Here is a 15,337-nt window from a genome sequence, read left to right on the forward strand (position 1 = left end):
ACTGAAGAATTTGCAGGACCTGGAAGATTTTTCTGAAGAACATTGGACAGTTTAACTGCTCAGGACAAACAAGGGACTCAACAACAACCATAACAACAGCCGTGGATCATCCAGGTAACGACACACAGTATTTAAGAATCAGGTATGGGGTAATTTTTATATATTCAGCTTTTTTTTTTTTTTTTTCGTCTTGGGGACTATATATTATATATATCTAATTCAGGGCAGTATTCAATGAAAAAAGGACATGTATTTTGTATGATTGATATACAGTATATATATGCCTTGGGCAGGAATTATTTAAATGAGGGAGTTCAGAAACAGTGCTTACTGATATAGAGAAAAATAGTGTCTAGTGTCTAAAAAACTGTCTATGTAAGACCTTTTTCATGCTCAAACAACATTACACACTAAAGACAGTTGAAAATGAAAAACGTTTTCTGAAATGTTATTTATAAATGTGAAAATTAGGCATTATTAGGCAATTAAATGTGCATTAATTTGCATACATTTCCAAAAAACACTGAATTAAGCCAGGTTCAAAAGAAATTCATTCATTTCATAAGTAAATTAATACAAATGTGTGTGTGTGTGTGTGTGTGTGTGTGTGTGTGTATACACACATTTGTATGCATTTACTCTAATACACATATACACTCTTTTACAATATTTTAAAATATAGATTTTGCTTTACCCCACATGAACAATCACATTTTAAACATTCCAGTTTAAAACCAGTTTAGACCAGTAAACAACCCAGGGCTGTTTTAAGAAATGTTAGCATTTTTAAAGTGTTTGGTAACTGATATAATATCTCTAACCATTAACTGAAACTGTCGCTAGAGGGCATTTAGTTCATACCCGGCATAGATAACGTTAATCTTTTACTGACAGAGTGACAGTAGTTAAATGCATGACAGAATGCAGAATATGCTGTTATTGTCGACTTATTGGTGCACTTGTGGTTCATAAAGTGATCGATGGTAGACTATGTTCTTGAATTTTTTTTTTTTTTCAACTTTAAATGCTAGCTCGTGAGCGCGCTTTGGAGGCGGAGCTTCGCTGAAACTAAACCAGTATATGCTGTCATTCAAGCAGCAGGTGAATTAATGAACAAATCGAAAATCACCATCGATATGTGCTTACCAATATTTACCGGTTGTCTATGCATTTAAAAAAAGAAGATGTTTACCTGATTTGACCTAATCATCATGACTCGAAAGGAGAAGGGGTGATTGGGTTATGGGTGAGTAACGACTGATCTGTTCTGGACACATTCACCTGAAGCAATCGCATTTTGAAACGGATAACATTTCCCGAAAATTTGCACTATCAAATGATTGTATATTACATGTCATTCAGTAAGCAGAAATGTTTCATACTGTTTGTCTTAATGTTTAGTGTTTCATTGTAACACACATGTCTACTACTGCCAAATAATGTATGTGTGGTACGTCCACAATAAAAATATATGCCTCAACTGTAATTATAATAACACATTTGGTCTGCAAAATCAAGTCCATGTGTTTGCGTTTGTATTGATCGATATTAACGCCATAAATTCGTGAATAAATCGTGTCACTGACACTGTAAAATCTCGTGTGCTAAATATGAACAATGCTAGCGACACATGATTGAATGGGTGTGCTACGTCACTACACAAGAGTTATTTCCTGAATATTAGCTTTGGTCACGTTACCTAATTAATATTTATTATTAACCCATTACTGTTGTTTTGATTTGCATTGGGCGTATTTTCACGTGTGAGCAGATTTTTTATTTTATTTTATTTTTTTATTTACATTATATAAAAATTAATGTTATACATCCGGAGATCGAGTTTGTACACCTGTAGACCGGTATTTTAAAACTTACATTTAACATCAAGCAACGAAATAAAATGTTTAAAATCATTTTTATTTCCATATTTTTCAAAAAAAAATTCATAATGTTTCTCATCATAAATGTTGTAATGTGCCGGAGAAAGCAGGCGGAAGCAAGGATCTAAGCGCAAGTTTTTTAATGAATTAAACATAGAACAAATAATAAAGAACTTCAGGGAAAAAGAAACAAAACCATGAGCATGACAAGATCTAGAAGCAACCCTTACATGTACAACAACTGACAAAGTAACAAGTGAAACACAAGGGCTATAAATACACAGGGACCAACAAGCTAAACAAGATAACAAGGGGGTGTGGCTAATGAGAAACACCTGGGGATACTAATAAACTAGAAAAACTACAAAGGACTACAAAACTCAGCACAAGACAGGAAATGACAAAAGAACACACAAAACAAGTGGAACACAAGACAAGAATCATGACAGAGCCCCCCCTTTAAGGAGTGGATTCCAGACACTCCACAAAAAATAAATAAATGTCAAGGAGGGTGGTGGAGCAGAGGCGGAACGGGGGAGGGATGGAGGGCCAGGTCCGTGGAATGGCAGAGGACCTGGAGACTGCGGCAAGATGGGAGGCCAGGGCAGAGCAGGCAGTGCAGGCGCCCAGGGCAGAGCAGGCGACCAGGGCGGAGCAGGCAGTGCAGGCGACCAGGGCGGAGACGAACCTTCAGGCGGCCAGGGCTGAGACGAACCTTCGGGCGGCCAGGGCTGAGACGAACCTTCGGGCGGCCAGGGCGGAGACGAACCTTCGGGCGGCCACGGCGGAGACGAACCTTCGGGCGGCCACGGCGGAGACGAACCTTCGAGCGGCCACGGCGGAGACGAACCTTCGGGCGGCCACGGCGGAGACGAACCTTCGGGCGGCCACGGCGGAGACGAACCTTCGGGCGGCCACGGCGGAGACGAACCTTCGGGCGGCCACGGCGGAGACGAACCTTCGGGCGGCCACGGCGGAGACGAACCTTCGGGCGGCCACGGCGGAGACGAACCTTCGGGCGGCCACGGCGGAGACGAACCATCGGGCGGCCACGGCGGAGACGAACCTTCGGGCGGCCAGGGCGGTGAGGACCCTTCGGGCGGCCACGGCGGTGAGGACCCTTCGGGTGGCCATGGCGGTGAAGACCCTTCAGGTGGCCATGGCGGTGAAGACCCTTCAGGTGGCCATGGCGGTGAAGACCCTTCGGGTGGCCATGGCGGAGCCCTTTGGCCCCCCCCCAAAAAATACTTGGGGAAAGTCCCGGGCTCTGAGCTGGATGGGACCAGCGGTGAAGAGGGCTTTGAGCGGTGCGAGACAATCGGCGAAGAGGGCTCTGAACTGGGCGGAACCAGCGGCGAACAGGGTTCTGAACTGGGCGGAACCAGCGGCGAAGAGGGCTCTGAACTGGGCGGAACCAGCGGCGAAGAGGGCTCTGAACTGGGCGGAACCAGCGGCGAAGAGGGCTCTGAGCTGGGCAGGACCAGTGGCGAAGAAGGCTCTGAGCTGGGCAGGACCAGCGGCGAAGAAGGCTCTGAGCTGGGCAGGACCAGCGGCGAAGAAGGCTCTGAGCTGGGCAGGACCAGCGGCGAAGAAGGCTCTGAGCTGGGCAGGACCAGCGGCGAAGAAGGCTCTGAACTGGGCAGGACCAGCGGCGAAGAAGGCTCTGAGCTGGGCAGGACCAGCGGCGAAGAAGGCTCTGAGCTGGGCAGGACCAGCGGCGAAGAAGGCTCTGAGCTGGGCAGGACCAGCGGCGAAGAAGGCTCTGAGCTGGGCAGGACCAGCGGCGAAGAGGGCTTTGAGCTGGGCAGGACCAGCGGCGAAGAGGGCTTTGAGCTGGGCAGGACCAGCGGCGAAGAGGGCTTTGAGCTGGGCAGGACCAGCGGCAAAGAGGGCTTTGAGCTGGGCAGGACCAGCTGCGAAGAGGGCTTTGAGCTGGGCAGGACCAGCGGCGAAGGAGACTCTGAGCTGGGCAGGACCAGCGGCGAAGGAGACTCTGAGCTGGGCAGGACCAGCGGCGAAAAAGACTCTGAACTGGGCAGGACCAGCGGCGAAGGAGACTCTGAACTGGGCAGGACCAGCGGCGAAGGAGACTCTGGGCTGGCGTGAAGTGCAGGCTCGGCTAGACTACCGATAGACTCTGGATCGGCAGAAGTGACGTGAGCAGTCTCTAGATTAGCAGAAGCGACATGAACAATCTCTGGATCAGCAGAAGCGACGTGAACAGTCTCTAGATCAGCAGAAGCGACGTGAACAGTCTCTGGATCAGCAGAAGCGACGTGAACAGTCTCTGGATCAGCAGAAGCGACGTGAACGGTCTCTGGATCAGCAGAAGCGACGTGAACGGTCTCTGGATCAGCAGAAGCGACGTGAACGGTCTCTGGATCAGCAGAAGCGACGTGAACGGTCTCTGGATCAGCAGAAGCGACGTGAACGGTCTCTGGATCAGCAGAAGCGACGTGAACGGTCTCTGGATCAGCAGAAGCGACGTGAACGGTCTCTGGATCAGCAGAAGCGACGTGAACAGTCTCTGGATCAGCAGAAGCGACAAGAACAGTCTCTGGATCAGCAGAAGCGACGTGAACAGTCTTTAGATCAGCAGAAGCGACGTGAACAGTCTCTGGATCGGCAGAAGCGACGTGAACAGTCTCTGGATCAGCAGAAGCGACGTGAACAGTCTCTGGATCAGCAGAAGCGACGTGAACAGTCTCTGGATCAGCAGAAGCGACGTGAACGGTCTCTGGATCAGCAGAAGCGACGTGACGTGCAGGCTTGGCTGGTATGGCATGATGTGCAGGCTCGGCTGGACTGGCGTGAAGTGCAGGCTCGGCTGGACTGGCGTGAAGTTTCTCCACCTCCCCTACAGTGAAGGGGGAACCACAAAACTGCAGGACAAAGTCAATGTACTGTACCAGGGTCCAGCTGGGGTCTTCCTCTGGTAAATTTAAGCTAATGTCCTGTTCTAGTCCACTCCAGAAACAGTCCTTCAGCCTAGCCTCGTTCCCAGGAACGAGATGACTATAAAAAAGGAACTCCTCCACATAACTTTCGATGCTGCGATCATCTTGAAAAATAGAACAAATTTTGCTCAGTGGGTCCCAGCTAGTACTTGCTAGATCCATAGTCGGTCAGTTGTTCTGTAATGTGCCGGAGAAAGCAGGCGGAAGCAAGGATCTAAGCGCAAGTTTTTTAATGAATTAAACATAGAACAAATAATAAAGAACTTCAGGGAAAAAGAAACAAAACCATGAGCATGACAAGATCTAGAAGCAACCCTTACATGTACAACAACTGACAAAGTAACAAGTGAAACACAAGGGCTATAAATACACAGGGACCAACAAGCTAAACAAGATAACAAGGGGGTGTGGCTAATGAGAAACACCTGGGGATACTAATAAACTAGAAAAACTACAAAGGACTACAAAACTCAGCACAAGACAGGAAATGACAAAAGAACACACAAAACAAGTGGAACACAAGACAAGAATCATGACAAATGTACACGAGCACAAATTAACATCTGACAATATTCACACGTCCTCAAATGTTGTTGTACATTATTAACATCTGTAAAATAAACAAACAAACAAAAAAAATTACAGTGCAGGTATTACCCATAGGCTTTTGGATTATTGCTAAAAGCAAGCTCTGTGATCAACAAAAGTTTATGATATTTACACGTTTTGTCCATCAAGATAATTTTGGGCAATTTGGGTTTTAATGAAGTGTTGTTTCAAACTAGTGAAAAAAACAAAAAAAAACAAAAACAAAAAAAACATTCAAAGTACACTTTTAAGTGTTGCTTTATCTATTTGCTTCTGTAGATTTCAATTACAATAAATATCTTTAAAGGCCGTTTTCTCTAAATAATTTTTTTTTCTCCTGCACTGAATCTCCATTTCAGCACCTTTACATACACCAAACTTTACAGTTTTATTCATATCTATATTCTGAAGGCTTTTACTGAGGGGTTTACATATGTAATTTGCCTGATTTTATACATTTTATTATTTTCTGACAGTATTTTCAGATTTATAGTGTAATAAAAAGAAAGCTCCTTTAACTCTAATACGTCAATAAAATGAAACATTTTTTTTAAAACCTGGCTTAATTCAGTGTTCATATTTTTTTTTTCTGGAAATGTATGCAAATTATTGCACATTTAATTGCCTAATAGCTAATTTTCATATTTAGATATAACATTTCAGAAAACTTTTTTTCATTTTCAACTTTCTTTAGTGTGTAATGTTGCTGTTTGAGCATGAAACAGGTCTTACATAGACAGTTACAAAGCACAAAGACACTATTTTTCTCTATATCAGTAAGCACTGTTTCTGATCTCCCTCATTTAAATAATTCCAGCCTAAGGCATAAACAAAAATAAAGGGGCAGGGCATGAAAACCTCTTCTAATAGATTCCAAAAACAAAATCAGGACTTTCAAATCATGGTCTCTTTAATCAGTCTCTTCAGTGCAAAGATGGAAAAGCCCCAAGAGAGGCCGGAAACGCAGCAGTCGTCCCCGCTGATGGCGGCACCTGACGGGGGTTGGGGCTGGGTGGTGGTGGGGTCTCTTTTCGTGACATCCGCCCTGGTGTTTGGGATCATCCGCAGTCTGGGCATCTTCTTCGTGGAGTTTGTGCAGTACTTCGATGAGAGTGCTCAGGCAGTGTCTTGGATAACATCCATTGGGTTGGCCATCCAACAGCTAATGAGTAAGTTCATATGCACAAATTCGTTCACGACCAGCACAATATGGTAAAACCACATTTTGTCGTGGCACATGTTAACTGCGTATGTCTGCACACAGGTCCGATAGCGGCAGCCGCATGTAATGTGTATGGAGCTCGTCCAGTTGTTATGATGGGAGGATTCCTCTCAGGCCTGGGATTCATTCTGGCTTCCCAGGCAACATCTCTTTTGCATCTTTACATGACCATGGGATTCATTTCAGGTAGATGCTCTTGTAAATAGTGTCTTTAATATTAGCCAGCTTCAGGATCCTGATTGGTGTTGTTCCTCTCGATGTCAGGTTTAGGCTGGGCGCTGGTCTTCACCCCTACTGTCGCGTCAGTGATGCAGTATTTCACCATGCGGAGATCTCTAGCCATGGGCCTGGGCTTCACAGGCGTCGGTCTTGCCTCTTTCGCCTTCTCCCCGCTTTTTCAGTATCTAGTGGAAGTTTACGCCTGGCGTGGGGCCTTGCTTATCCTCGGAGGCCTCAGCTTCAACATGATCGCTTGTGGAGCTCTTATTCGACCTCTAGGGAATCCAAAAGTTGTGGAAAAGGTATGTGCTCTGATCAATACAATTACATTAATTGATCAATTGAACAATTAATAATTGAAACATATTAGAATAATGCAATTATATACATTTTTTTATTTAAAATAAATTATTTTTATTTATTAGGGGTGTAATGGTACACAGAAGTCACGGTTCGGAACGTTCCTCGGTTTTGGGCTCACGGTTCGATACGAGTTCGGTGCATTTACATGTCCGCCCAACTAACAAATTAAGGAATTGTTGATTTGTTGCTCTAATTGATCGATTGAGCAATGCTTCCCAGTAAAATGCAAACTTTTTGGTTTGATTAACGTATTGTTCGTACTGTAGCTTTCACTGTCATTTTCTTTGCGCGTGAGAGTTCATTAATATGCGGTGACAATGGATGCACAAAGTTTAATATTAGGCTTTTTTGTGAAAACAACTTAAAATACTCCCATCATTTATGGTCATAGATAAGAGTAAGACATAATTTGAAACTGTATGGTCTATTTTTTATTTTGTGAATGTAAGAATAATAAGGTTTTTAAGAGTTTATGGATAACTGACACACAGGGAGGGGTTGGCCTCTAGACAAATGGTCACACACACCCAAAGGTGTAACCTCTGAATGCAAATTTCTTTTGTTAGCACACGTTTCCATGTGAAAGAGGTTTGTCTATTTAATGAAATGCAGCAGGGAGTTCAAGGCCTTTTCTGTAACTCAGATTCGCCCGTGAGGCTGAGAGTGAGATCTCTCAGCCTCATGTATTTCTTAATGTTGGGTTTGCATCTTCTCTCTATTCCAGAGCATTTGATGTTTAGTATTGATTATCTTTGAATTGATTATGAAATTGGCATGATTTACCTGACATTATAAATTGTTACATTTGATCATTCTAATTGACTTTGACATTATTTTCATTAAAGAGTTAAAAGGAATAGTCAAACATTCGCTCACAATTAATGATCCAAAGATATCTTAAAACCTTTTCATTTATGGAGTCAGATGTAATAACGAGAGAATACATATTCAAATGTATTGCATTTAATCAAAAAATACTTTGCCTCGAGAAAAGGACAGTAACACGTTAAGACCTTCCGCGCTGGTCGGGTGCCTCCATTGGGCCGATCGAGCGCGAGCTTACAGTGTACACTCACAATAAAAGCAAAACATTTGGCTTTTGTGTAATAAAGAAAACAAACAGCCGTCCCGGTTTCCTTTCCGTGAAGTTTGTGGAGCACGTCACAAAAATTAAATGAAACTCAGCGTATAGGCTACTAGCAAGCTCTTGCGTGCCATCTGAACTCTTGTTTTGGGTTGGTGCGTAGATCGTCTCTTCTTCTTCTGCTCTTTTTCCTGTTATGGCGGTTAGCAAACAGCATTGCATTACCGCACGCACCCCTTCTGGACTGGAGTATGGATCGTCTATAACTGTCTGTATTTACCAAACCGTGATGGTTCGGGGACTAATACATGTACTGTTACACCCCTAATATTTATATTACAGTGATTAATTCAATTAAATTCAATTCAAATTTCTTTGTATAGCGCTTTTCACAATACATATTGTTTCAAAGCAGCTTTACAGAAAGTGCATTTCAGAAATGTACATAGAAAAATACAGTTAGTTAATCAAGACTTAACTTAGGGCATAAACATATCGACGGCGTCGAGTCGTCTCTTCACGGGTGGTGGGGCATCTGAAGTTTCCATGAGAGGCTGGATACAAACTGGAGCTGACGAACTCTATTTACTAGCGTCCCGAGATAACAACAGAAAAGCAGATGGGAAATAATTAGCGTAGCTGCTGTTCATAATATTAATGCATTCAATCTGATTCAACTGTAGTATAAAAGGTAAGTATTATGTGAATGCTTGGCTAAAGAGATGTGTCTTTAATCTAGTTTTAAACTGGGACAGCGAGTCTAAGCCTCGAACAATATCAGGAAGGCCATGATTAATAATTTCTTTTTGTGCTTTTCTCAGACTGAAAACTCGACCAACCTCAACAGATGCTCTTCTTTACCCTCCCGTATCTACGAGTGCTTCGAGCTCTCCCTGCTTTCACACCGAGGCTTCCTCACTTATGCCGTGGCCATCACCTTCTTCAATGCGGGCTACTTCATCCCCTACGTTCATCTGGTGGCCCACAGCCGTAACATTGACTTCACTGAGTACCAGGCAGCCTTTGTGATCTCTGTAACCGGTGTGGCAGATATCGTGGGCCGCGTAGCCTCCGGTTGGGCCTCGGATCTGGGCAAAATGCGGATGCCCCACATGCTGGTGGTGTGGACTGGGTTTCTGGGCCTGTTTCTGATGCTCATTCCTGCTGCTGTGAGTTACTCAGGACTGCTGGTTGTGAGTGTGGCCTATGGGTTCTGCGCAGGAGCGATGACGCCGCTGGCCTTCGCGGTGGTGCCGGAGATCGTAGGCATCGAGCGAGTGCTGGGAGCCCTCGGTCTCCTGCAGCTCATTGAGAGCGTTGGAGGGCTTCTGGGAGCACCACTGTCTGGTAGGAGCTCATAAGATTATCATAATCACCCAAAAATGAAAATTCTGTCAGTAATAATCACTCGCCCTCATGTTGCTCCAACCCCGTAAGACTCTCGTTCATCTTCAGAACACAAATAAGGATATTTTTGATTAAATCTCAGAGCTGAATCACTCCTCCATAGGCTTCTCTGTAATAGGGCTTGGGCGTCGTGACGTCATACTTGGCGTGGCGGCCATGTTGATGGCCTCGCGAATGTAAACATACAGCAAGTCAACGAGGAGAAGCAGAGTTGGGAGAAAGAAAAAAGATGTTAAAATCCCGAAAAGGATGTGGAATTTACGGGGATACGTTAAATAGGGAAACCAGGGACCAGTAAGTTATGTGGACAAATTTTCCTGTAAAATATCCCGTATTTTAATAACTTACTATCATGACATTAATGTTAGCCCTTCCATCGGACCTGTCAGTCTCTGTACTGTTGTCCTGTTGCTAACCCCTTGCCCTTCCAGAAAAACAGATGTTTTCAAAGCATCGTTTTGCTTACTTGAAGGCAACCTTAGCGTGATATTGGCCTTTTTTTAGATAACAGCGTGGTTGTTGTGAGAGCACGATTTCATGCCAATCTGTATGCAAAGTCACGTTAGACCTAGCTTCACAACTCGCATAGTTAATGCTGCAGTTTTGCAGAGGGATAGCAACAGAAAGATGAATGTTGAAATTGTAATTTTTCGGGATATTTTATAGGTAAATACTAAAACGGGAAGACAGCGGGAAAAGAGCTCAAATACGTGATAAACCCGGAAAAAACGGGAGGGTTGACAGCTACTAACTACACTTTTTTTGCCGATTTTGTCCACATACTGGTCCCTTGCTTCCCTATTTAACGTATCCCCGTAAATTCCACATCCTTTTCGGGATTTTAACATCTTTTTTCTTTCTCCCAACTCTGCTTCTCCTCGTTGACTTGCTGTATGTTTACATTCGCGAGGCCATCAACATGGCCGCCACGCCAAGTATGACGTCACGACGCCCAAGCCCTATTGAAACTTGCCGGCTCAGAAAGTTAGTAAAGACAATGTTTAAAATAGTCCAAGTGACTACAGTGGCTCAACCATGGGCGAGGCTAGCCCCTTTTTTGGAGCTCAGCACCCCTAAAACTTGGAGTAAGAAATGTTGTTATTCTAAAAATGTTGTTTGTCTTTGACAAGGTTAAATAATGTCCAAAACATAGGCTACTCTGTAGTTTGTGGTTTAAAATGTAGGCTATGTGTTACGGATGAAAATGAAAACATCCCCGCTTAGCAAATGGTGTAATCCTCTTCTCTTCTTCTACTTCTCCTCTGTACCTGCACCGCTCAGCACGACCGTCATCCAGCGCGAAACACTCGCAGAGTGAGAACCAAGGCGTCACTAGGCCCTTTTTAAACTTCTGCCTCGGCCCCCTAAACATTTGTGATTAAGTGTAGGCTACACAAATGCGTGTTCGCAGAAGCTGCTGAGCGCGAGTTTTAGCAGCACGACTGACGCTTCAGTTTACGGTCAAGTGCGAGTTAAGAAGATGTAAGTAGCTAAACTAAACATTTTATATTTGACAGTTTTTTAGGTCATAAATGTTAAACGAATGACAAAAATAATTAGAAAACTAATAAACTTTTGTCTAATTTCGCCATTTTGAGCTGAAAATAGGCCTATATAACGTGTAATTATGTCATTGTGAGGGGACAAGAAACATTAACAAAGTCGTTTTCATAGGCACAAGATTAATAATGCATGTGTACATGTTGAGAATTAATATAATACAATTTGTAGCCTTCAGTAAATTAAAAAAGTTCAGCTTTAGGAGGGGAAGAGACAGGGCAAGATGAGGAGACTGAGAGAAAAAGACAGAGTAATGGAGATGAGGAGAGAGCAGGTTTTAAATCTATTTCTTATCCTTTTTTGGCCTTCAAACGTCTTGAAATGCACATATCAGAGAAATAAAAATGTGTAACCCCATAACAACCTCAAATTTATGACCTCTTTGATTATAAAGCCCTGTCTATGGCCATGTATTAGGCCTAGATCAATAATGAATGTGTACATATTGTGAATGAATTTAATAAACTTAGTTACCTAGCTTTCCTGGTAGCTTTGTCTGAGAAAATGATTCATAAATCAACCTATCAGTTGACCCAATGTTTACCTTCTTCAATGACAGACAAAAATGAAAAGCCTATATCAGTCAAAGCTCAGCTTTAGGAGGGGAAAAGACAGAGCAAGATAAAAACAAAGAGAAAAAAGAGTGTGATGCTGATGAGGAGAGAAAAAAAACAGCTGCCGGTACATGATTTTAAAGCTATTGTTATCCAATTTTTTTGGCCTTCAAAACATCTAAAAATGCACATATGTAGATCAGAGAAATCAAAATTTTCTCGGGGGAGCATGTTATTTATGTTATTACCCCTAAATACCTCACATTCGGTACCTCATTGATTATAAAACCCTGCCATATGCATGTTACTGGATGAATGAATGTAACTAGTTAATAATGAGCATTAGACCATAAACTAACTTTTTTTTTTTTTATCATACCTTCATTGGGGGCTGAGCACCCCTAAAATGAAAATCCTAGAATCGCCCCTGGGCTCAACCATAAGTTTATCAAGCGATGAGAATACTTTTTGTGCGCAAAAAAAACAAAAATAACAACTTTGTTCAACAATTCATATCTCCTGTGTGGGCCTCTGAGTGAGTTCATGTAGTGTAACAGCGCAGCGCTTCTGTGTTGTACGTCAGAACCATAGACTGTAAAAAAATATGGACGTAGTGTCCGTGACGTCACCTGTAGGTTTCTGAAGACCGTTTTTGAAGCCTAAAGTGGGCGTGGCCGACCGTCGCCATCTTGGCAGCGCGTCACTCCCGAATTTATTTATTTTTACAGTCAGGCAATGAGCTGAGGTAACGTGACGGCTAACAAACAGCAGACAAACGGCTAATGATGACTAATGACCACTGCAGCGGGAATCCACCTGTCACTCAAAAGTGGACACCCTTAATTATGCAGAAATTTTAAGGCTTAATATAGTTTAAACGGAGAGTTATAAAAAAAATCACCCCCCTCACAGTTGTCATGAAGGGAAAAATAAGCTATATAGACCAAAACCAGGCTGTAAACATGTTTTTTTTCTGCTGTAAAGTTGGGCATTTTAACATGGGGGAGATATAGATTTGACTCACTTCTGCACCCAGCCTCAAGCGGCCAGTTGATGAACTGACGTTGAATTCACTTCCGTGTTGGTTTCAAGAGAGAGACAGGGAGGTTGCCGCTTGGTCAGAATGTAGGCTCACTATTGGCCAGCATCACACACATGACCAGCGTCGGGCCAATAGAAGAAAATGAATAGTTACATTGATTCAGCTCTTTAAATTCCCAGTCAGCATTGAAATGATTGTTCCATCTCCATTTGTGTTTTCTCCTAGGCTGGCTGAAGGACTACACTGGGACATACACGGCATCTTTCATCACTGCTGGTGCTTTCCTCGTGTCAGGTACGTTGGTTACAATGACTCTTCCCTATTTCTGGTCTTGTACGGCCCCTCCACCCCCATCACCGTCGAAGAAGAAGTCTCAGGATTGCTCCATTGAAGATGGACTACTCAAACCAACTACCTCCGACTCTGTTTCTGAGAAACTGTGCCCCGTGGATGATACGCCTTACTCAGAAAAAGAGTTAAAGATCTGTTCTAAGAGAGATGTTACACATCCAGAGCAAGAGCGAGAAGAAATACCTCAGGAAATGATTCATCTGACTAATTTAAAGGAAATATTATGATTTTTGTGATGTTAGATTATACCTAATGGTGTTTTTTGAAAGGATATTTGCATTATATCAAACAGGATATCTTGGCCAAAATGGTTTTATGAAATTATCCACTAAAAGTTTTACTGCAAAATGTGGTATAAGTACAAGTTGGTGAGATTTCCCCAATGCCAAATAATATATATATAAAACCATGTTTTTTAGACATGCACTATGAAATCAGTGCCCTCTCAAAGTTATACAGTATTGTCCTATTGTATAACTTTAAGAGAGGGCACTAATTTCAATCAGCATAAATCCTTATCATGGCCTAAGTGTAATAAAGTAGCTTTGATTATCATTTAAGACCAGCAATATTGCTGTTATTTTTGATTATATAATAATGGCAATATACAAACACCAGCAGCTGTGCAGTGTTATTTTAGTATCATTGAGATACTTTTATAGTTTTTTTTTTTTTTTTTTGTTAGTAAATATTTTGGTTTCTCTAGTGAATGTGTTTGCGTACCAGTTCTTTGGGAGCGAATGCAACGTTTGTCTGGGAACGCAAAAAAATGTCATGTTTTTCCTCCTCACCATGTCCCTTTTGGGGCTCTGTAGAAGTCAATATTTTTAATTGAATACAATATCTTTTCATAGTCAATGCAAAATCATCACAAAATAAGGATTTGTGCCGATATTGTCTTAAAAGTCCTCTTTTGCTTGGCCATTTCTGAATTTATGGAGGGCACTGTATATTAAATACAATGTTATTACTATCTGACACCATAACGCTGATTTATTTTGGAGAAGTATGCTATGCTAAGCATAAATTCTATTTATTTATAAAATCATATTTTTATTTTATTAGAATTTTTTGGATTGTAAGTTATGGTGTCATGTTTGACCTCTGGCACTCTCTGACAGGAATCTGATTATGAAGTTTGGTGGAGTGAATGAGGTTTGTGGTTTTTATTAATCGCAGTTATTGCGTTTTGTATTGAAGGCTAGTCAAACATGTTTGCTGCTAGCAAGAACTTTCTCAATTCCAAGCTTTTAACCGCTTGGTCATCACATGTCAGACATGTTGTCACATCAAGCAAAAGCTAAGATAAAGGCAAAACATTTTCTTGTTTGGTGCTAGAGGCTAGTAATAGTATACAAAGACAGGATCAAGCTAATGCTAACGTAGCAATGCTAATCCTGTTCAGCTCCTGAGGTAGAGCATCATTCTTTCACTCTTTCACACACACTTACTTACATTTACTTGATTTCAGCTTTTCTTGTGTTGCATATGGAGAAATATGTTTTCAAGATGTTCTTTTGCATTGTCCGAGACAATTGATGTTGTCTTTTCGGGGTCAAATTGCATCTTTTGTGTATTTCAGTGATATCTTTAAAACTGTGCATATTTTTAAATATTTTATGATGGGGATTTTGCCTAATGTGAAGGGTTTTCACTGTGATGTTCAAGCTCAAGGTCTCAGAATATTGACATGCTTTATCCACAGAGGTCGCTGACTAAAAACAAATTCACTTATGAATCATTGACCAAAGTGTGTTACAAATTGTGTTCTTCAAAGCATTTTTTGTTTGTTTCAACATTTTATTTGACATAATAAAAGAGATTTACTATTGTATATTAATTTCAACCTTGTTAGTTCTCTACTTCACACGGAAAACCCTTTGAATACTAGTCGGTAATGCTGTTTTAAAGACGCACTTTTCATAAAACCAAACACGTGAGCCTTAATCTTCATAGACTGAGACTCAAAGAGATCAGTCACTGCCAGACTTGCTTTCTCATGTGAGAGGCTCTTATTGCCTTGAGATTGGCCACACACACACACACACACGGTTTAACCAATAGACCTCAGTTTGCAGGCATAGCATGAGAAGTGACACACACACACACA

The 15,337-nt window shown here is 42.2% G+C and overlaps 1 protein-coding gene across 4 annotated transcripts; it reads left to right on the forward strand.

Moving 5' to 3' along the window:
* slc16a13 (solute carrier family 16 member 13) lies at positions 1 to 15,065 on the forward strand. 4 transcript variants are annotated; one of them, XR_014032132.1, is made up of 7 exons: positions 1,051 to 1,246; positions 6,344 to 6,594; positions 6,690 to 6,833; positions 6,912 to 7,168; positions 9,135 to 9,660; positions 13,102 to 13,650; positions 13,716 to 15,065. XR_014032132.1 is itself a non-coding variant. In XM_081393283.1 (6 exons), exons 2-6 carry the CDS (start codon positions 6,360 to 6,362, stop codon positions 13,452 to 13,454), a joined length of 1,515 nt encoding a protein of 504 aa, XP_081249409.1. In that variant the 5' UTR covers positions 1 to 114; positions 6,344 to 6,359; the 3' UTR covers positions 13,455 to 13,587. The 4 variants fall into 4 exon arrangements, 3 of the variants coding, with proteins under 3 accessions (XP_081249409.1, XP_081249410.1, XP_081249408.1); XM_081393283.1 differs by lacking the exons at positions 1,051 to 1,246; positions 13,716 to 15,065 and adding an exon at positions 1 to 114 and having other exon boundaries at positions 13,102 to 13,587; XM_081393284.1 differs by lacking the exons at positions 1,051 to 1,246; positions 13,716 to 15,065 and adding an exon at positions 1 to 114 and having other exon boundaries at positions 13,113 to 13,401.
* Positions 15,066 to 15,337: the final 272 nt, after the last annotated feature.

The sequence above is a fragment of the Scardinius erythrophthalmus genome (genome assembly GCF_964197995.2).
Source record: "Scardinius erythrophthalmus genome assembly, chromosome: 2".
Taxonomy (NCBI): Eukaryota; Metazoa; Chordata; class Actinopteri; order Cypriniformes; family Leuciscidae; genus Scardinius; species Scardinius erythrophthalmus.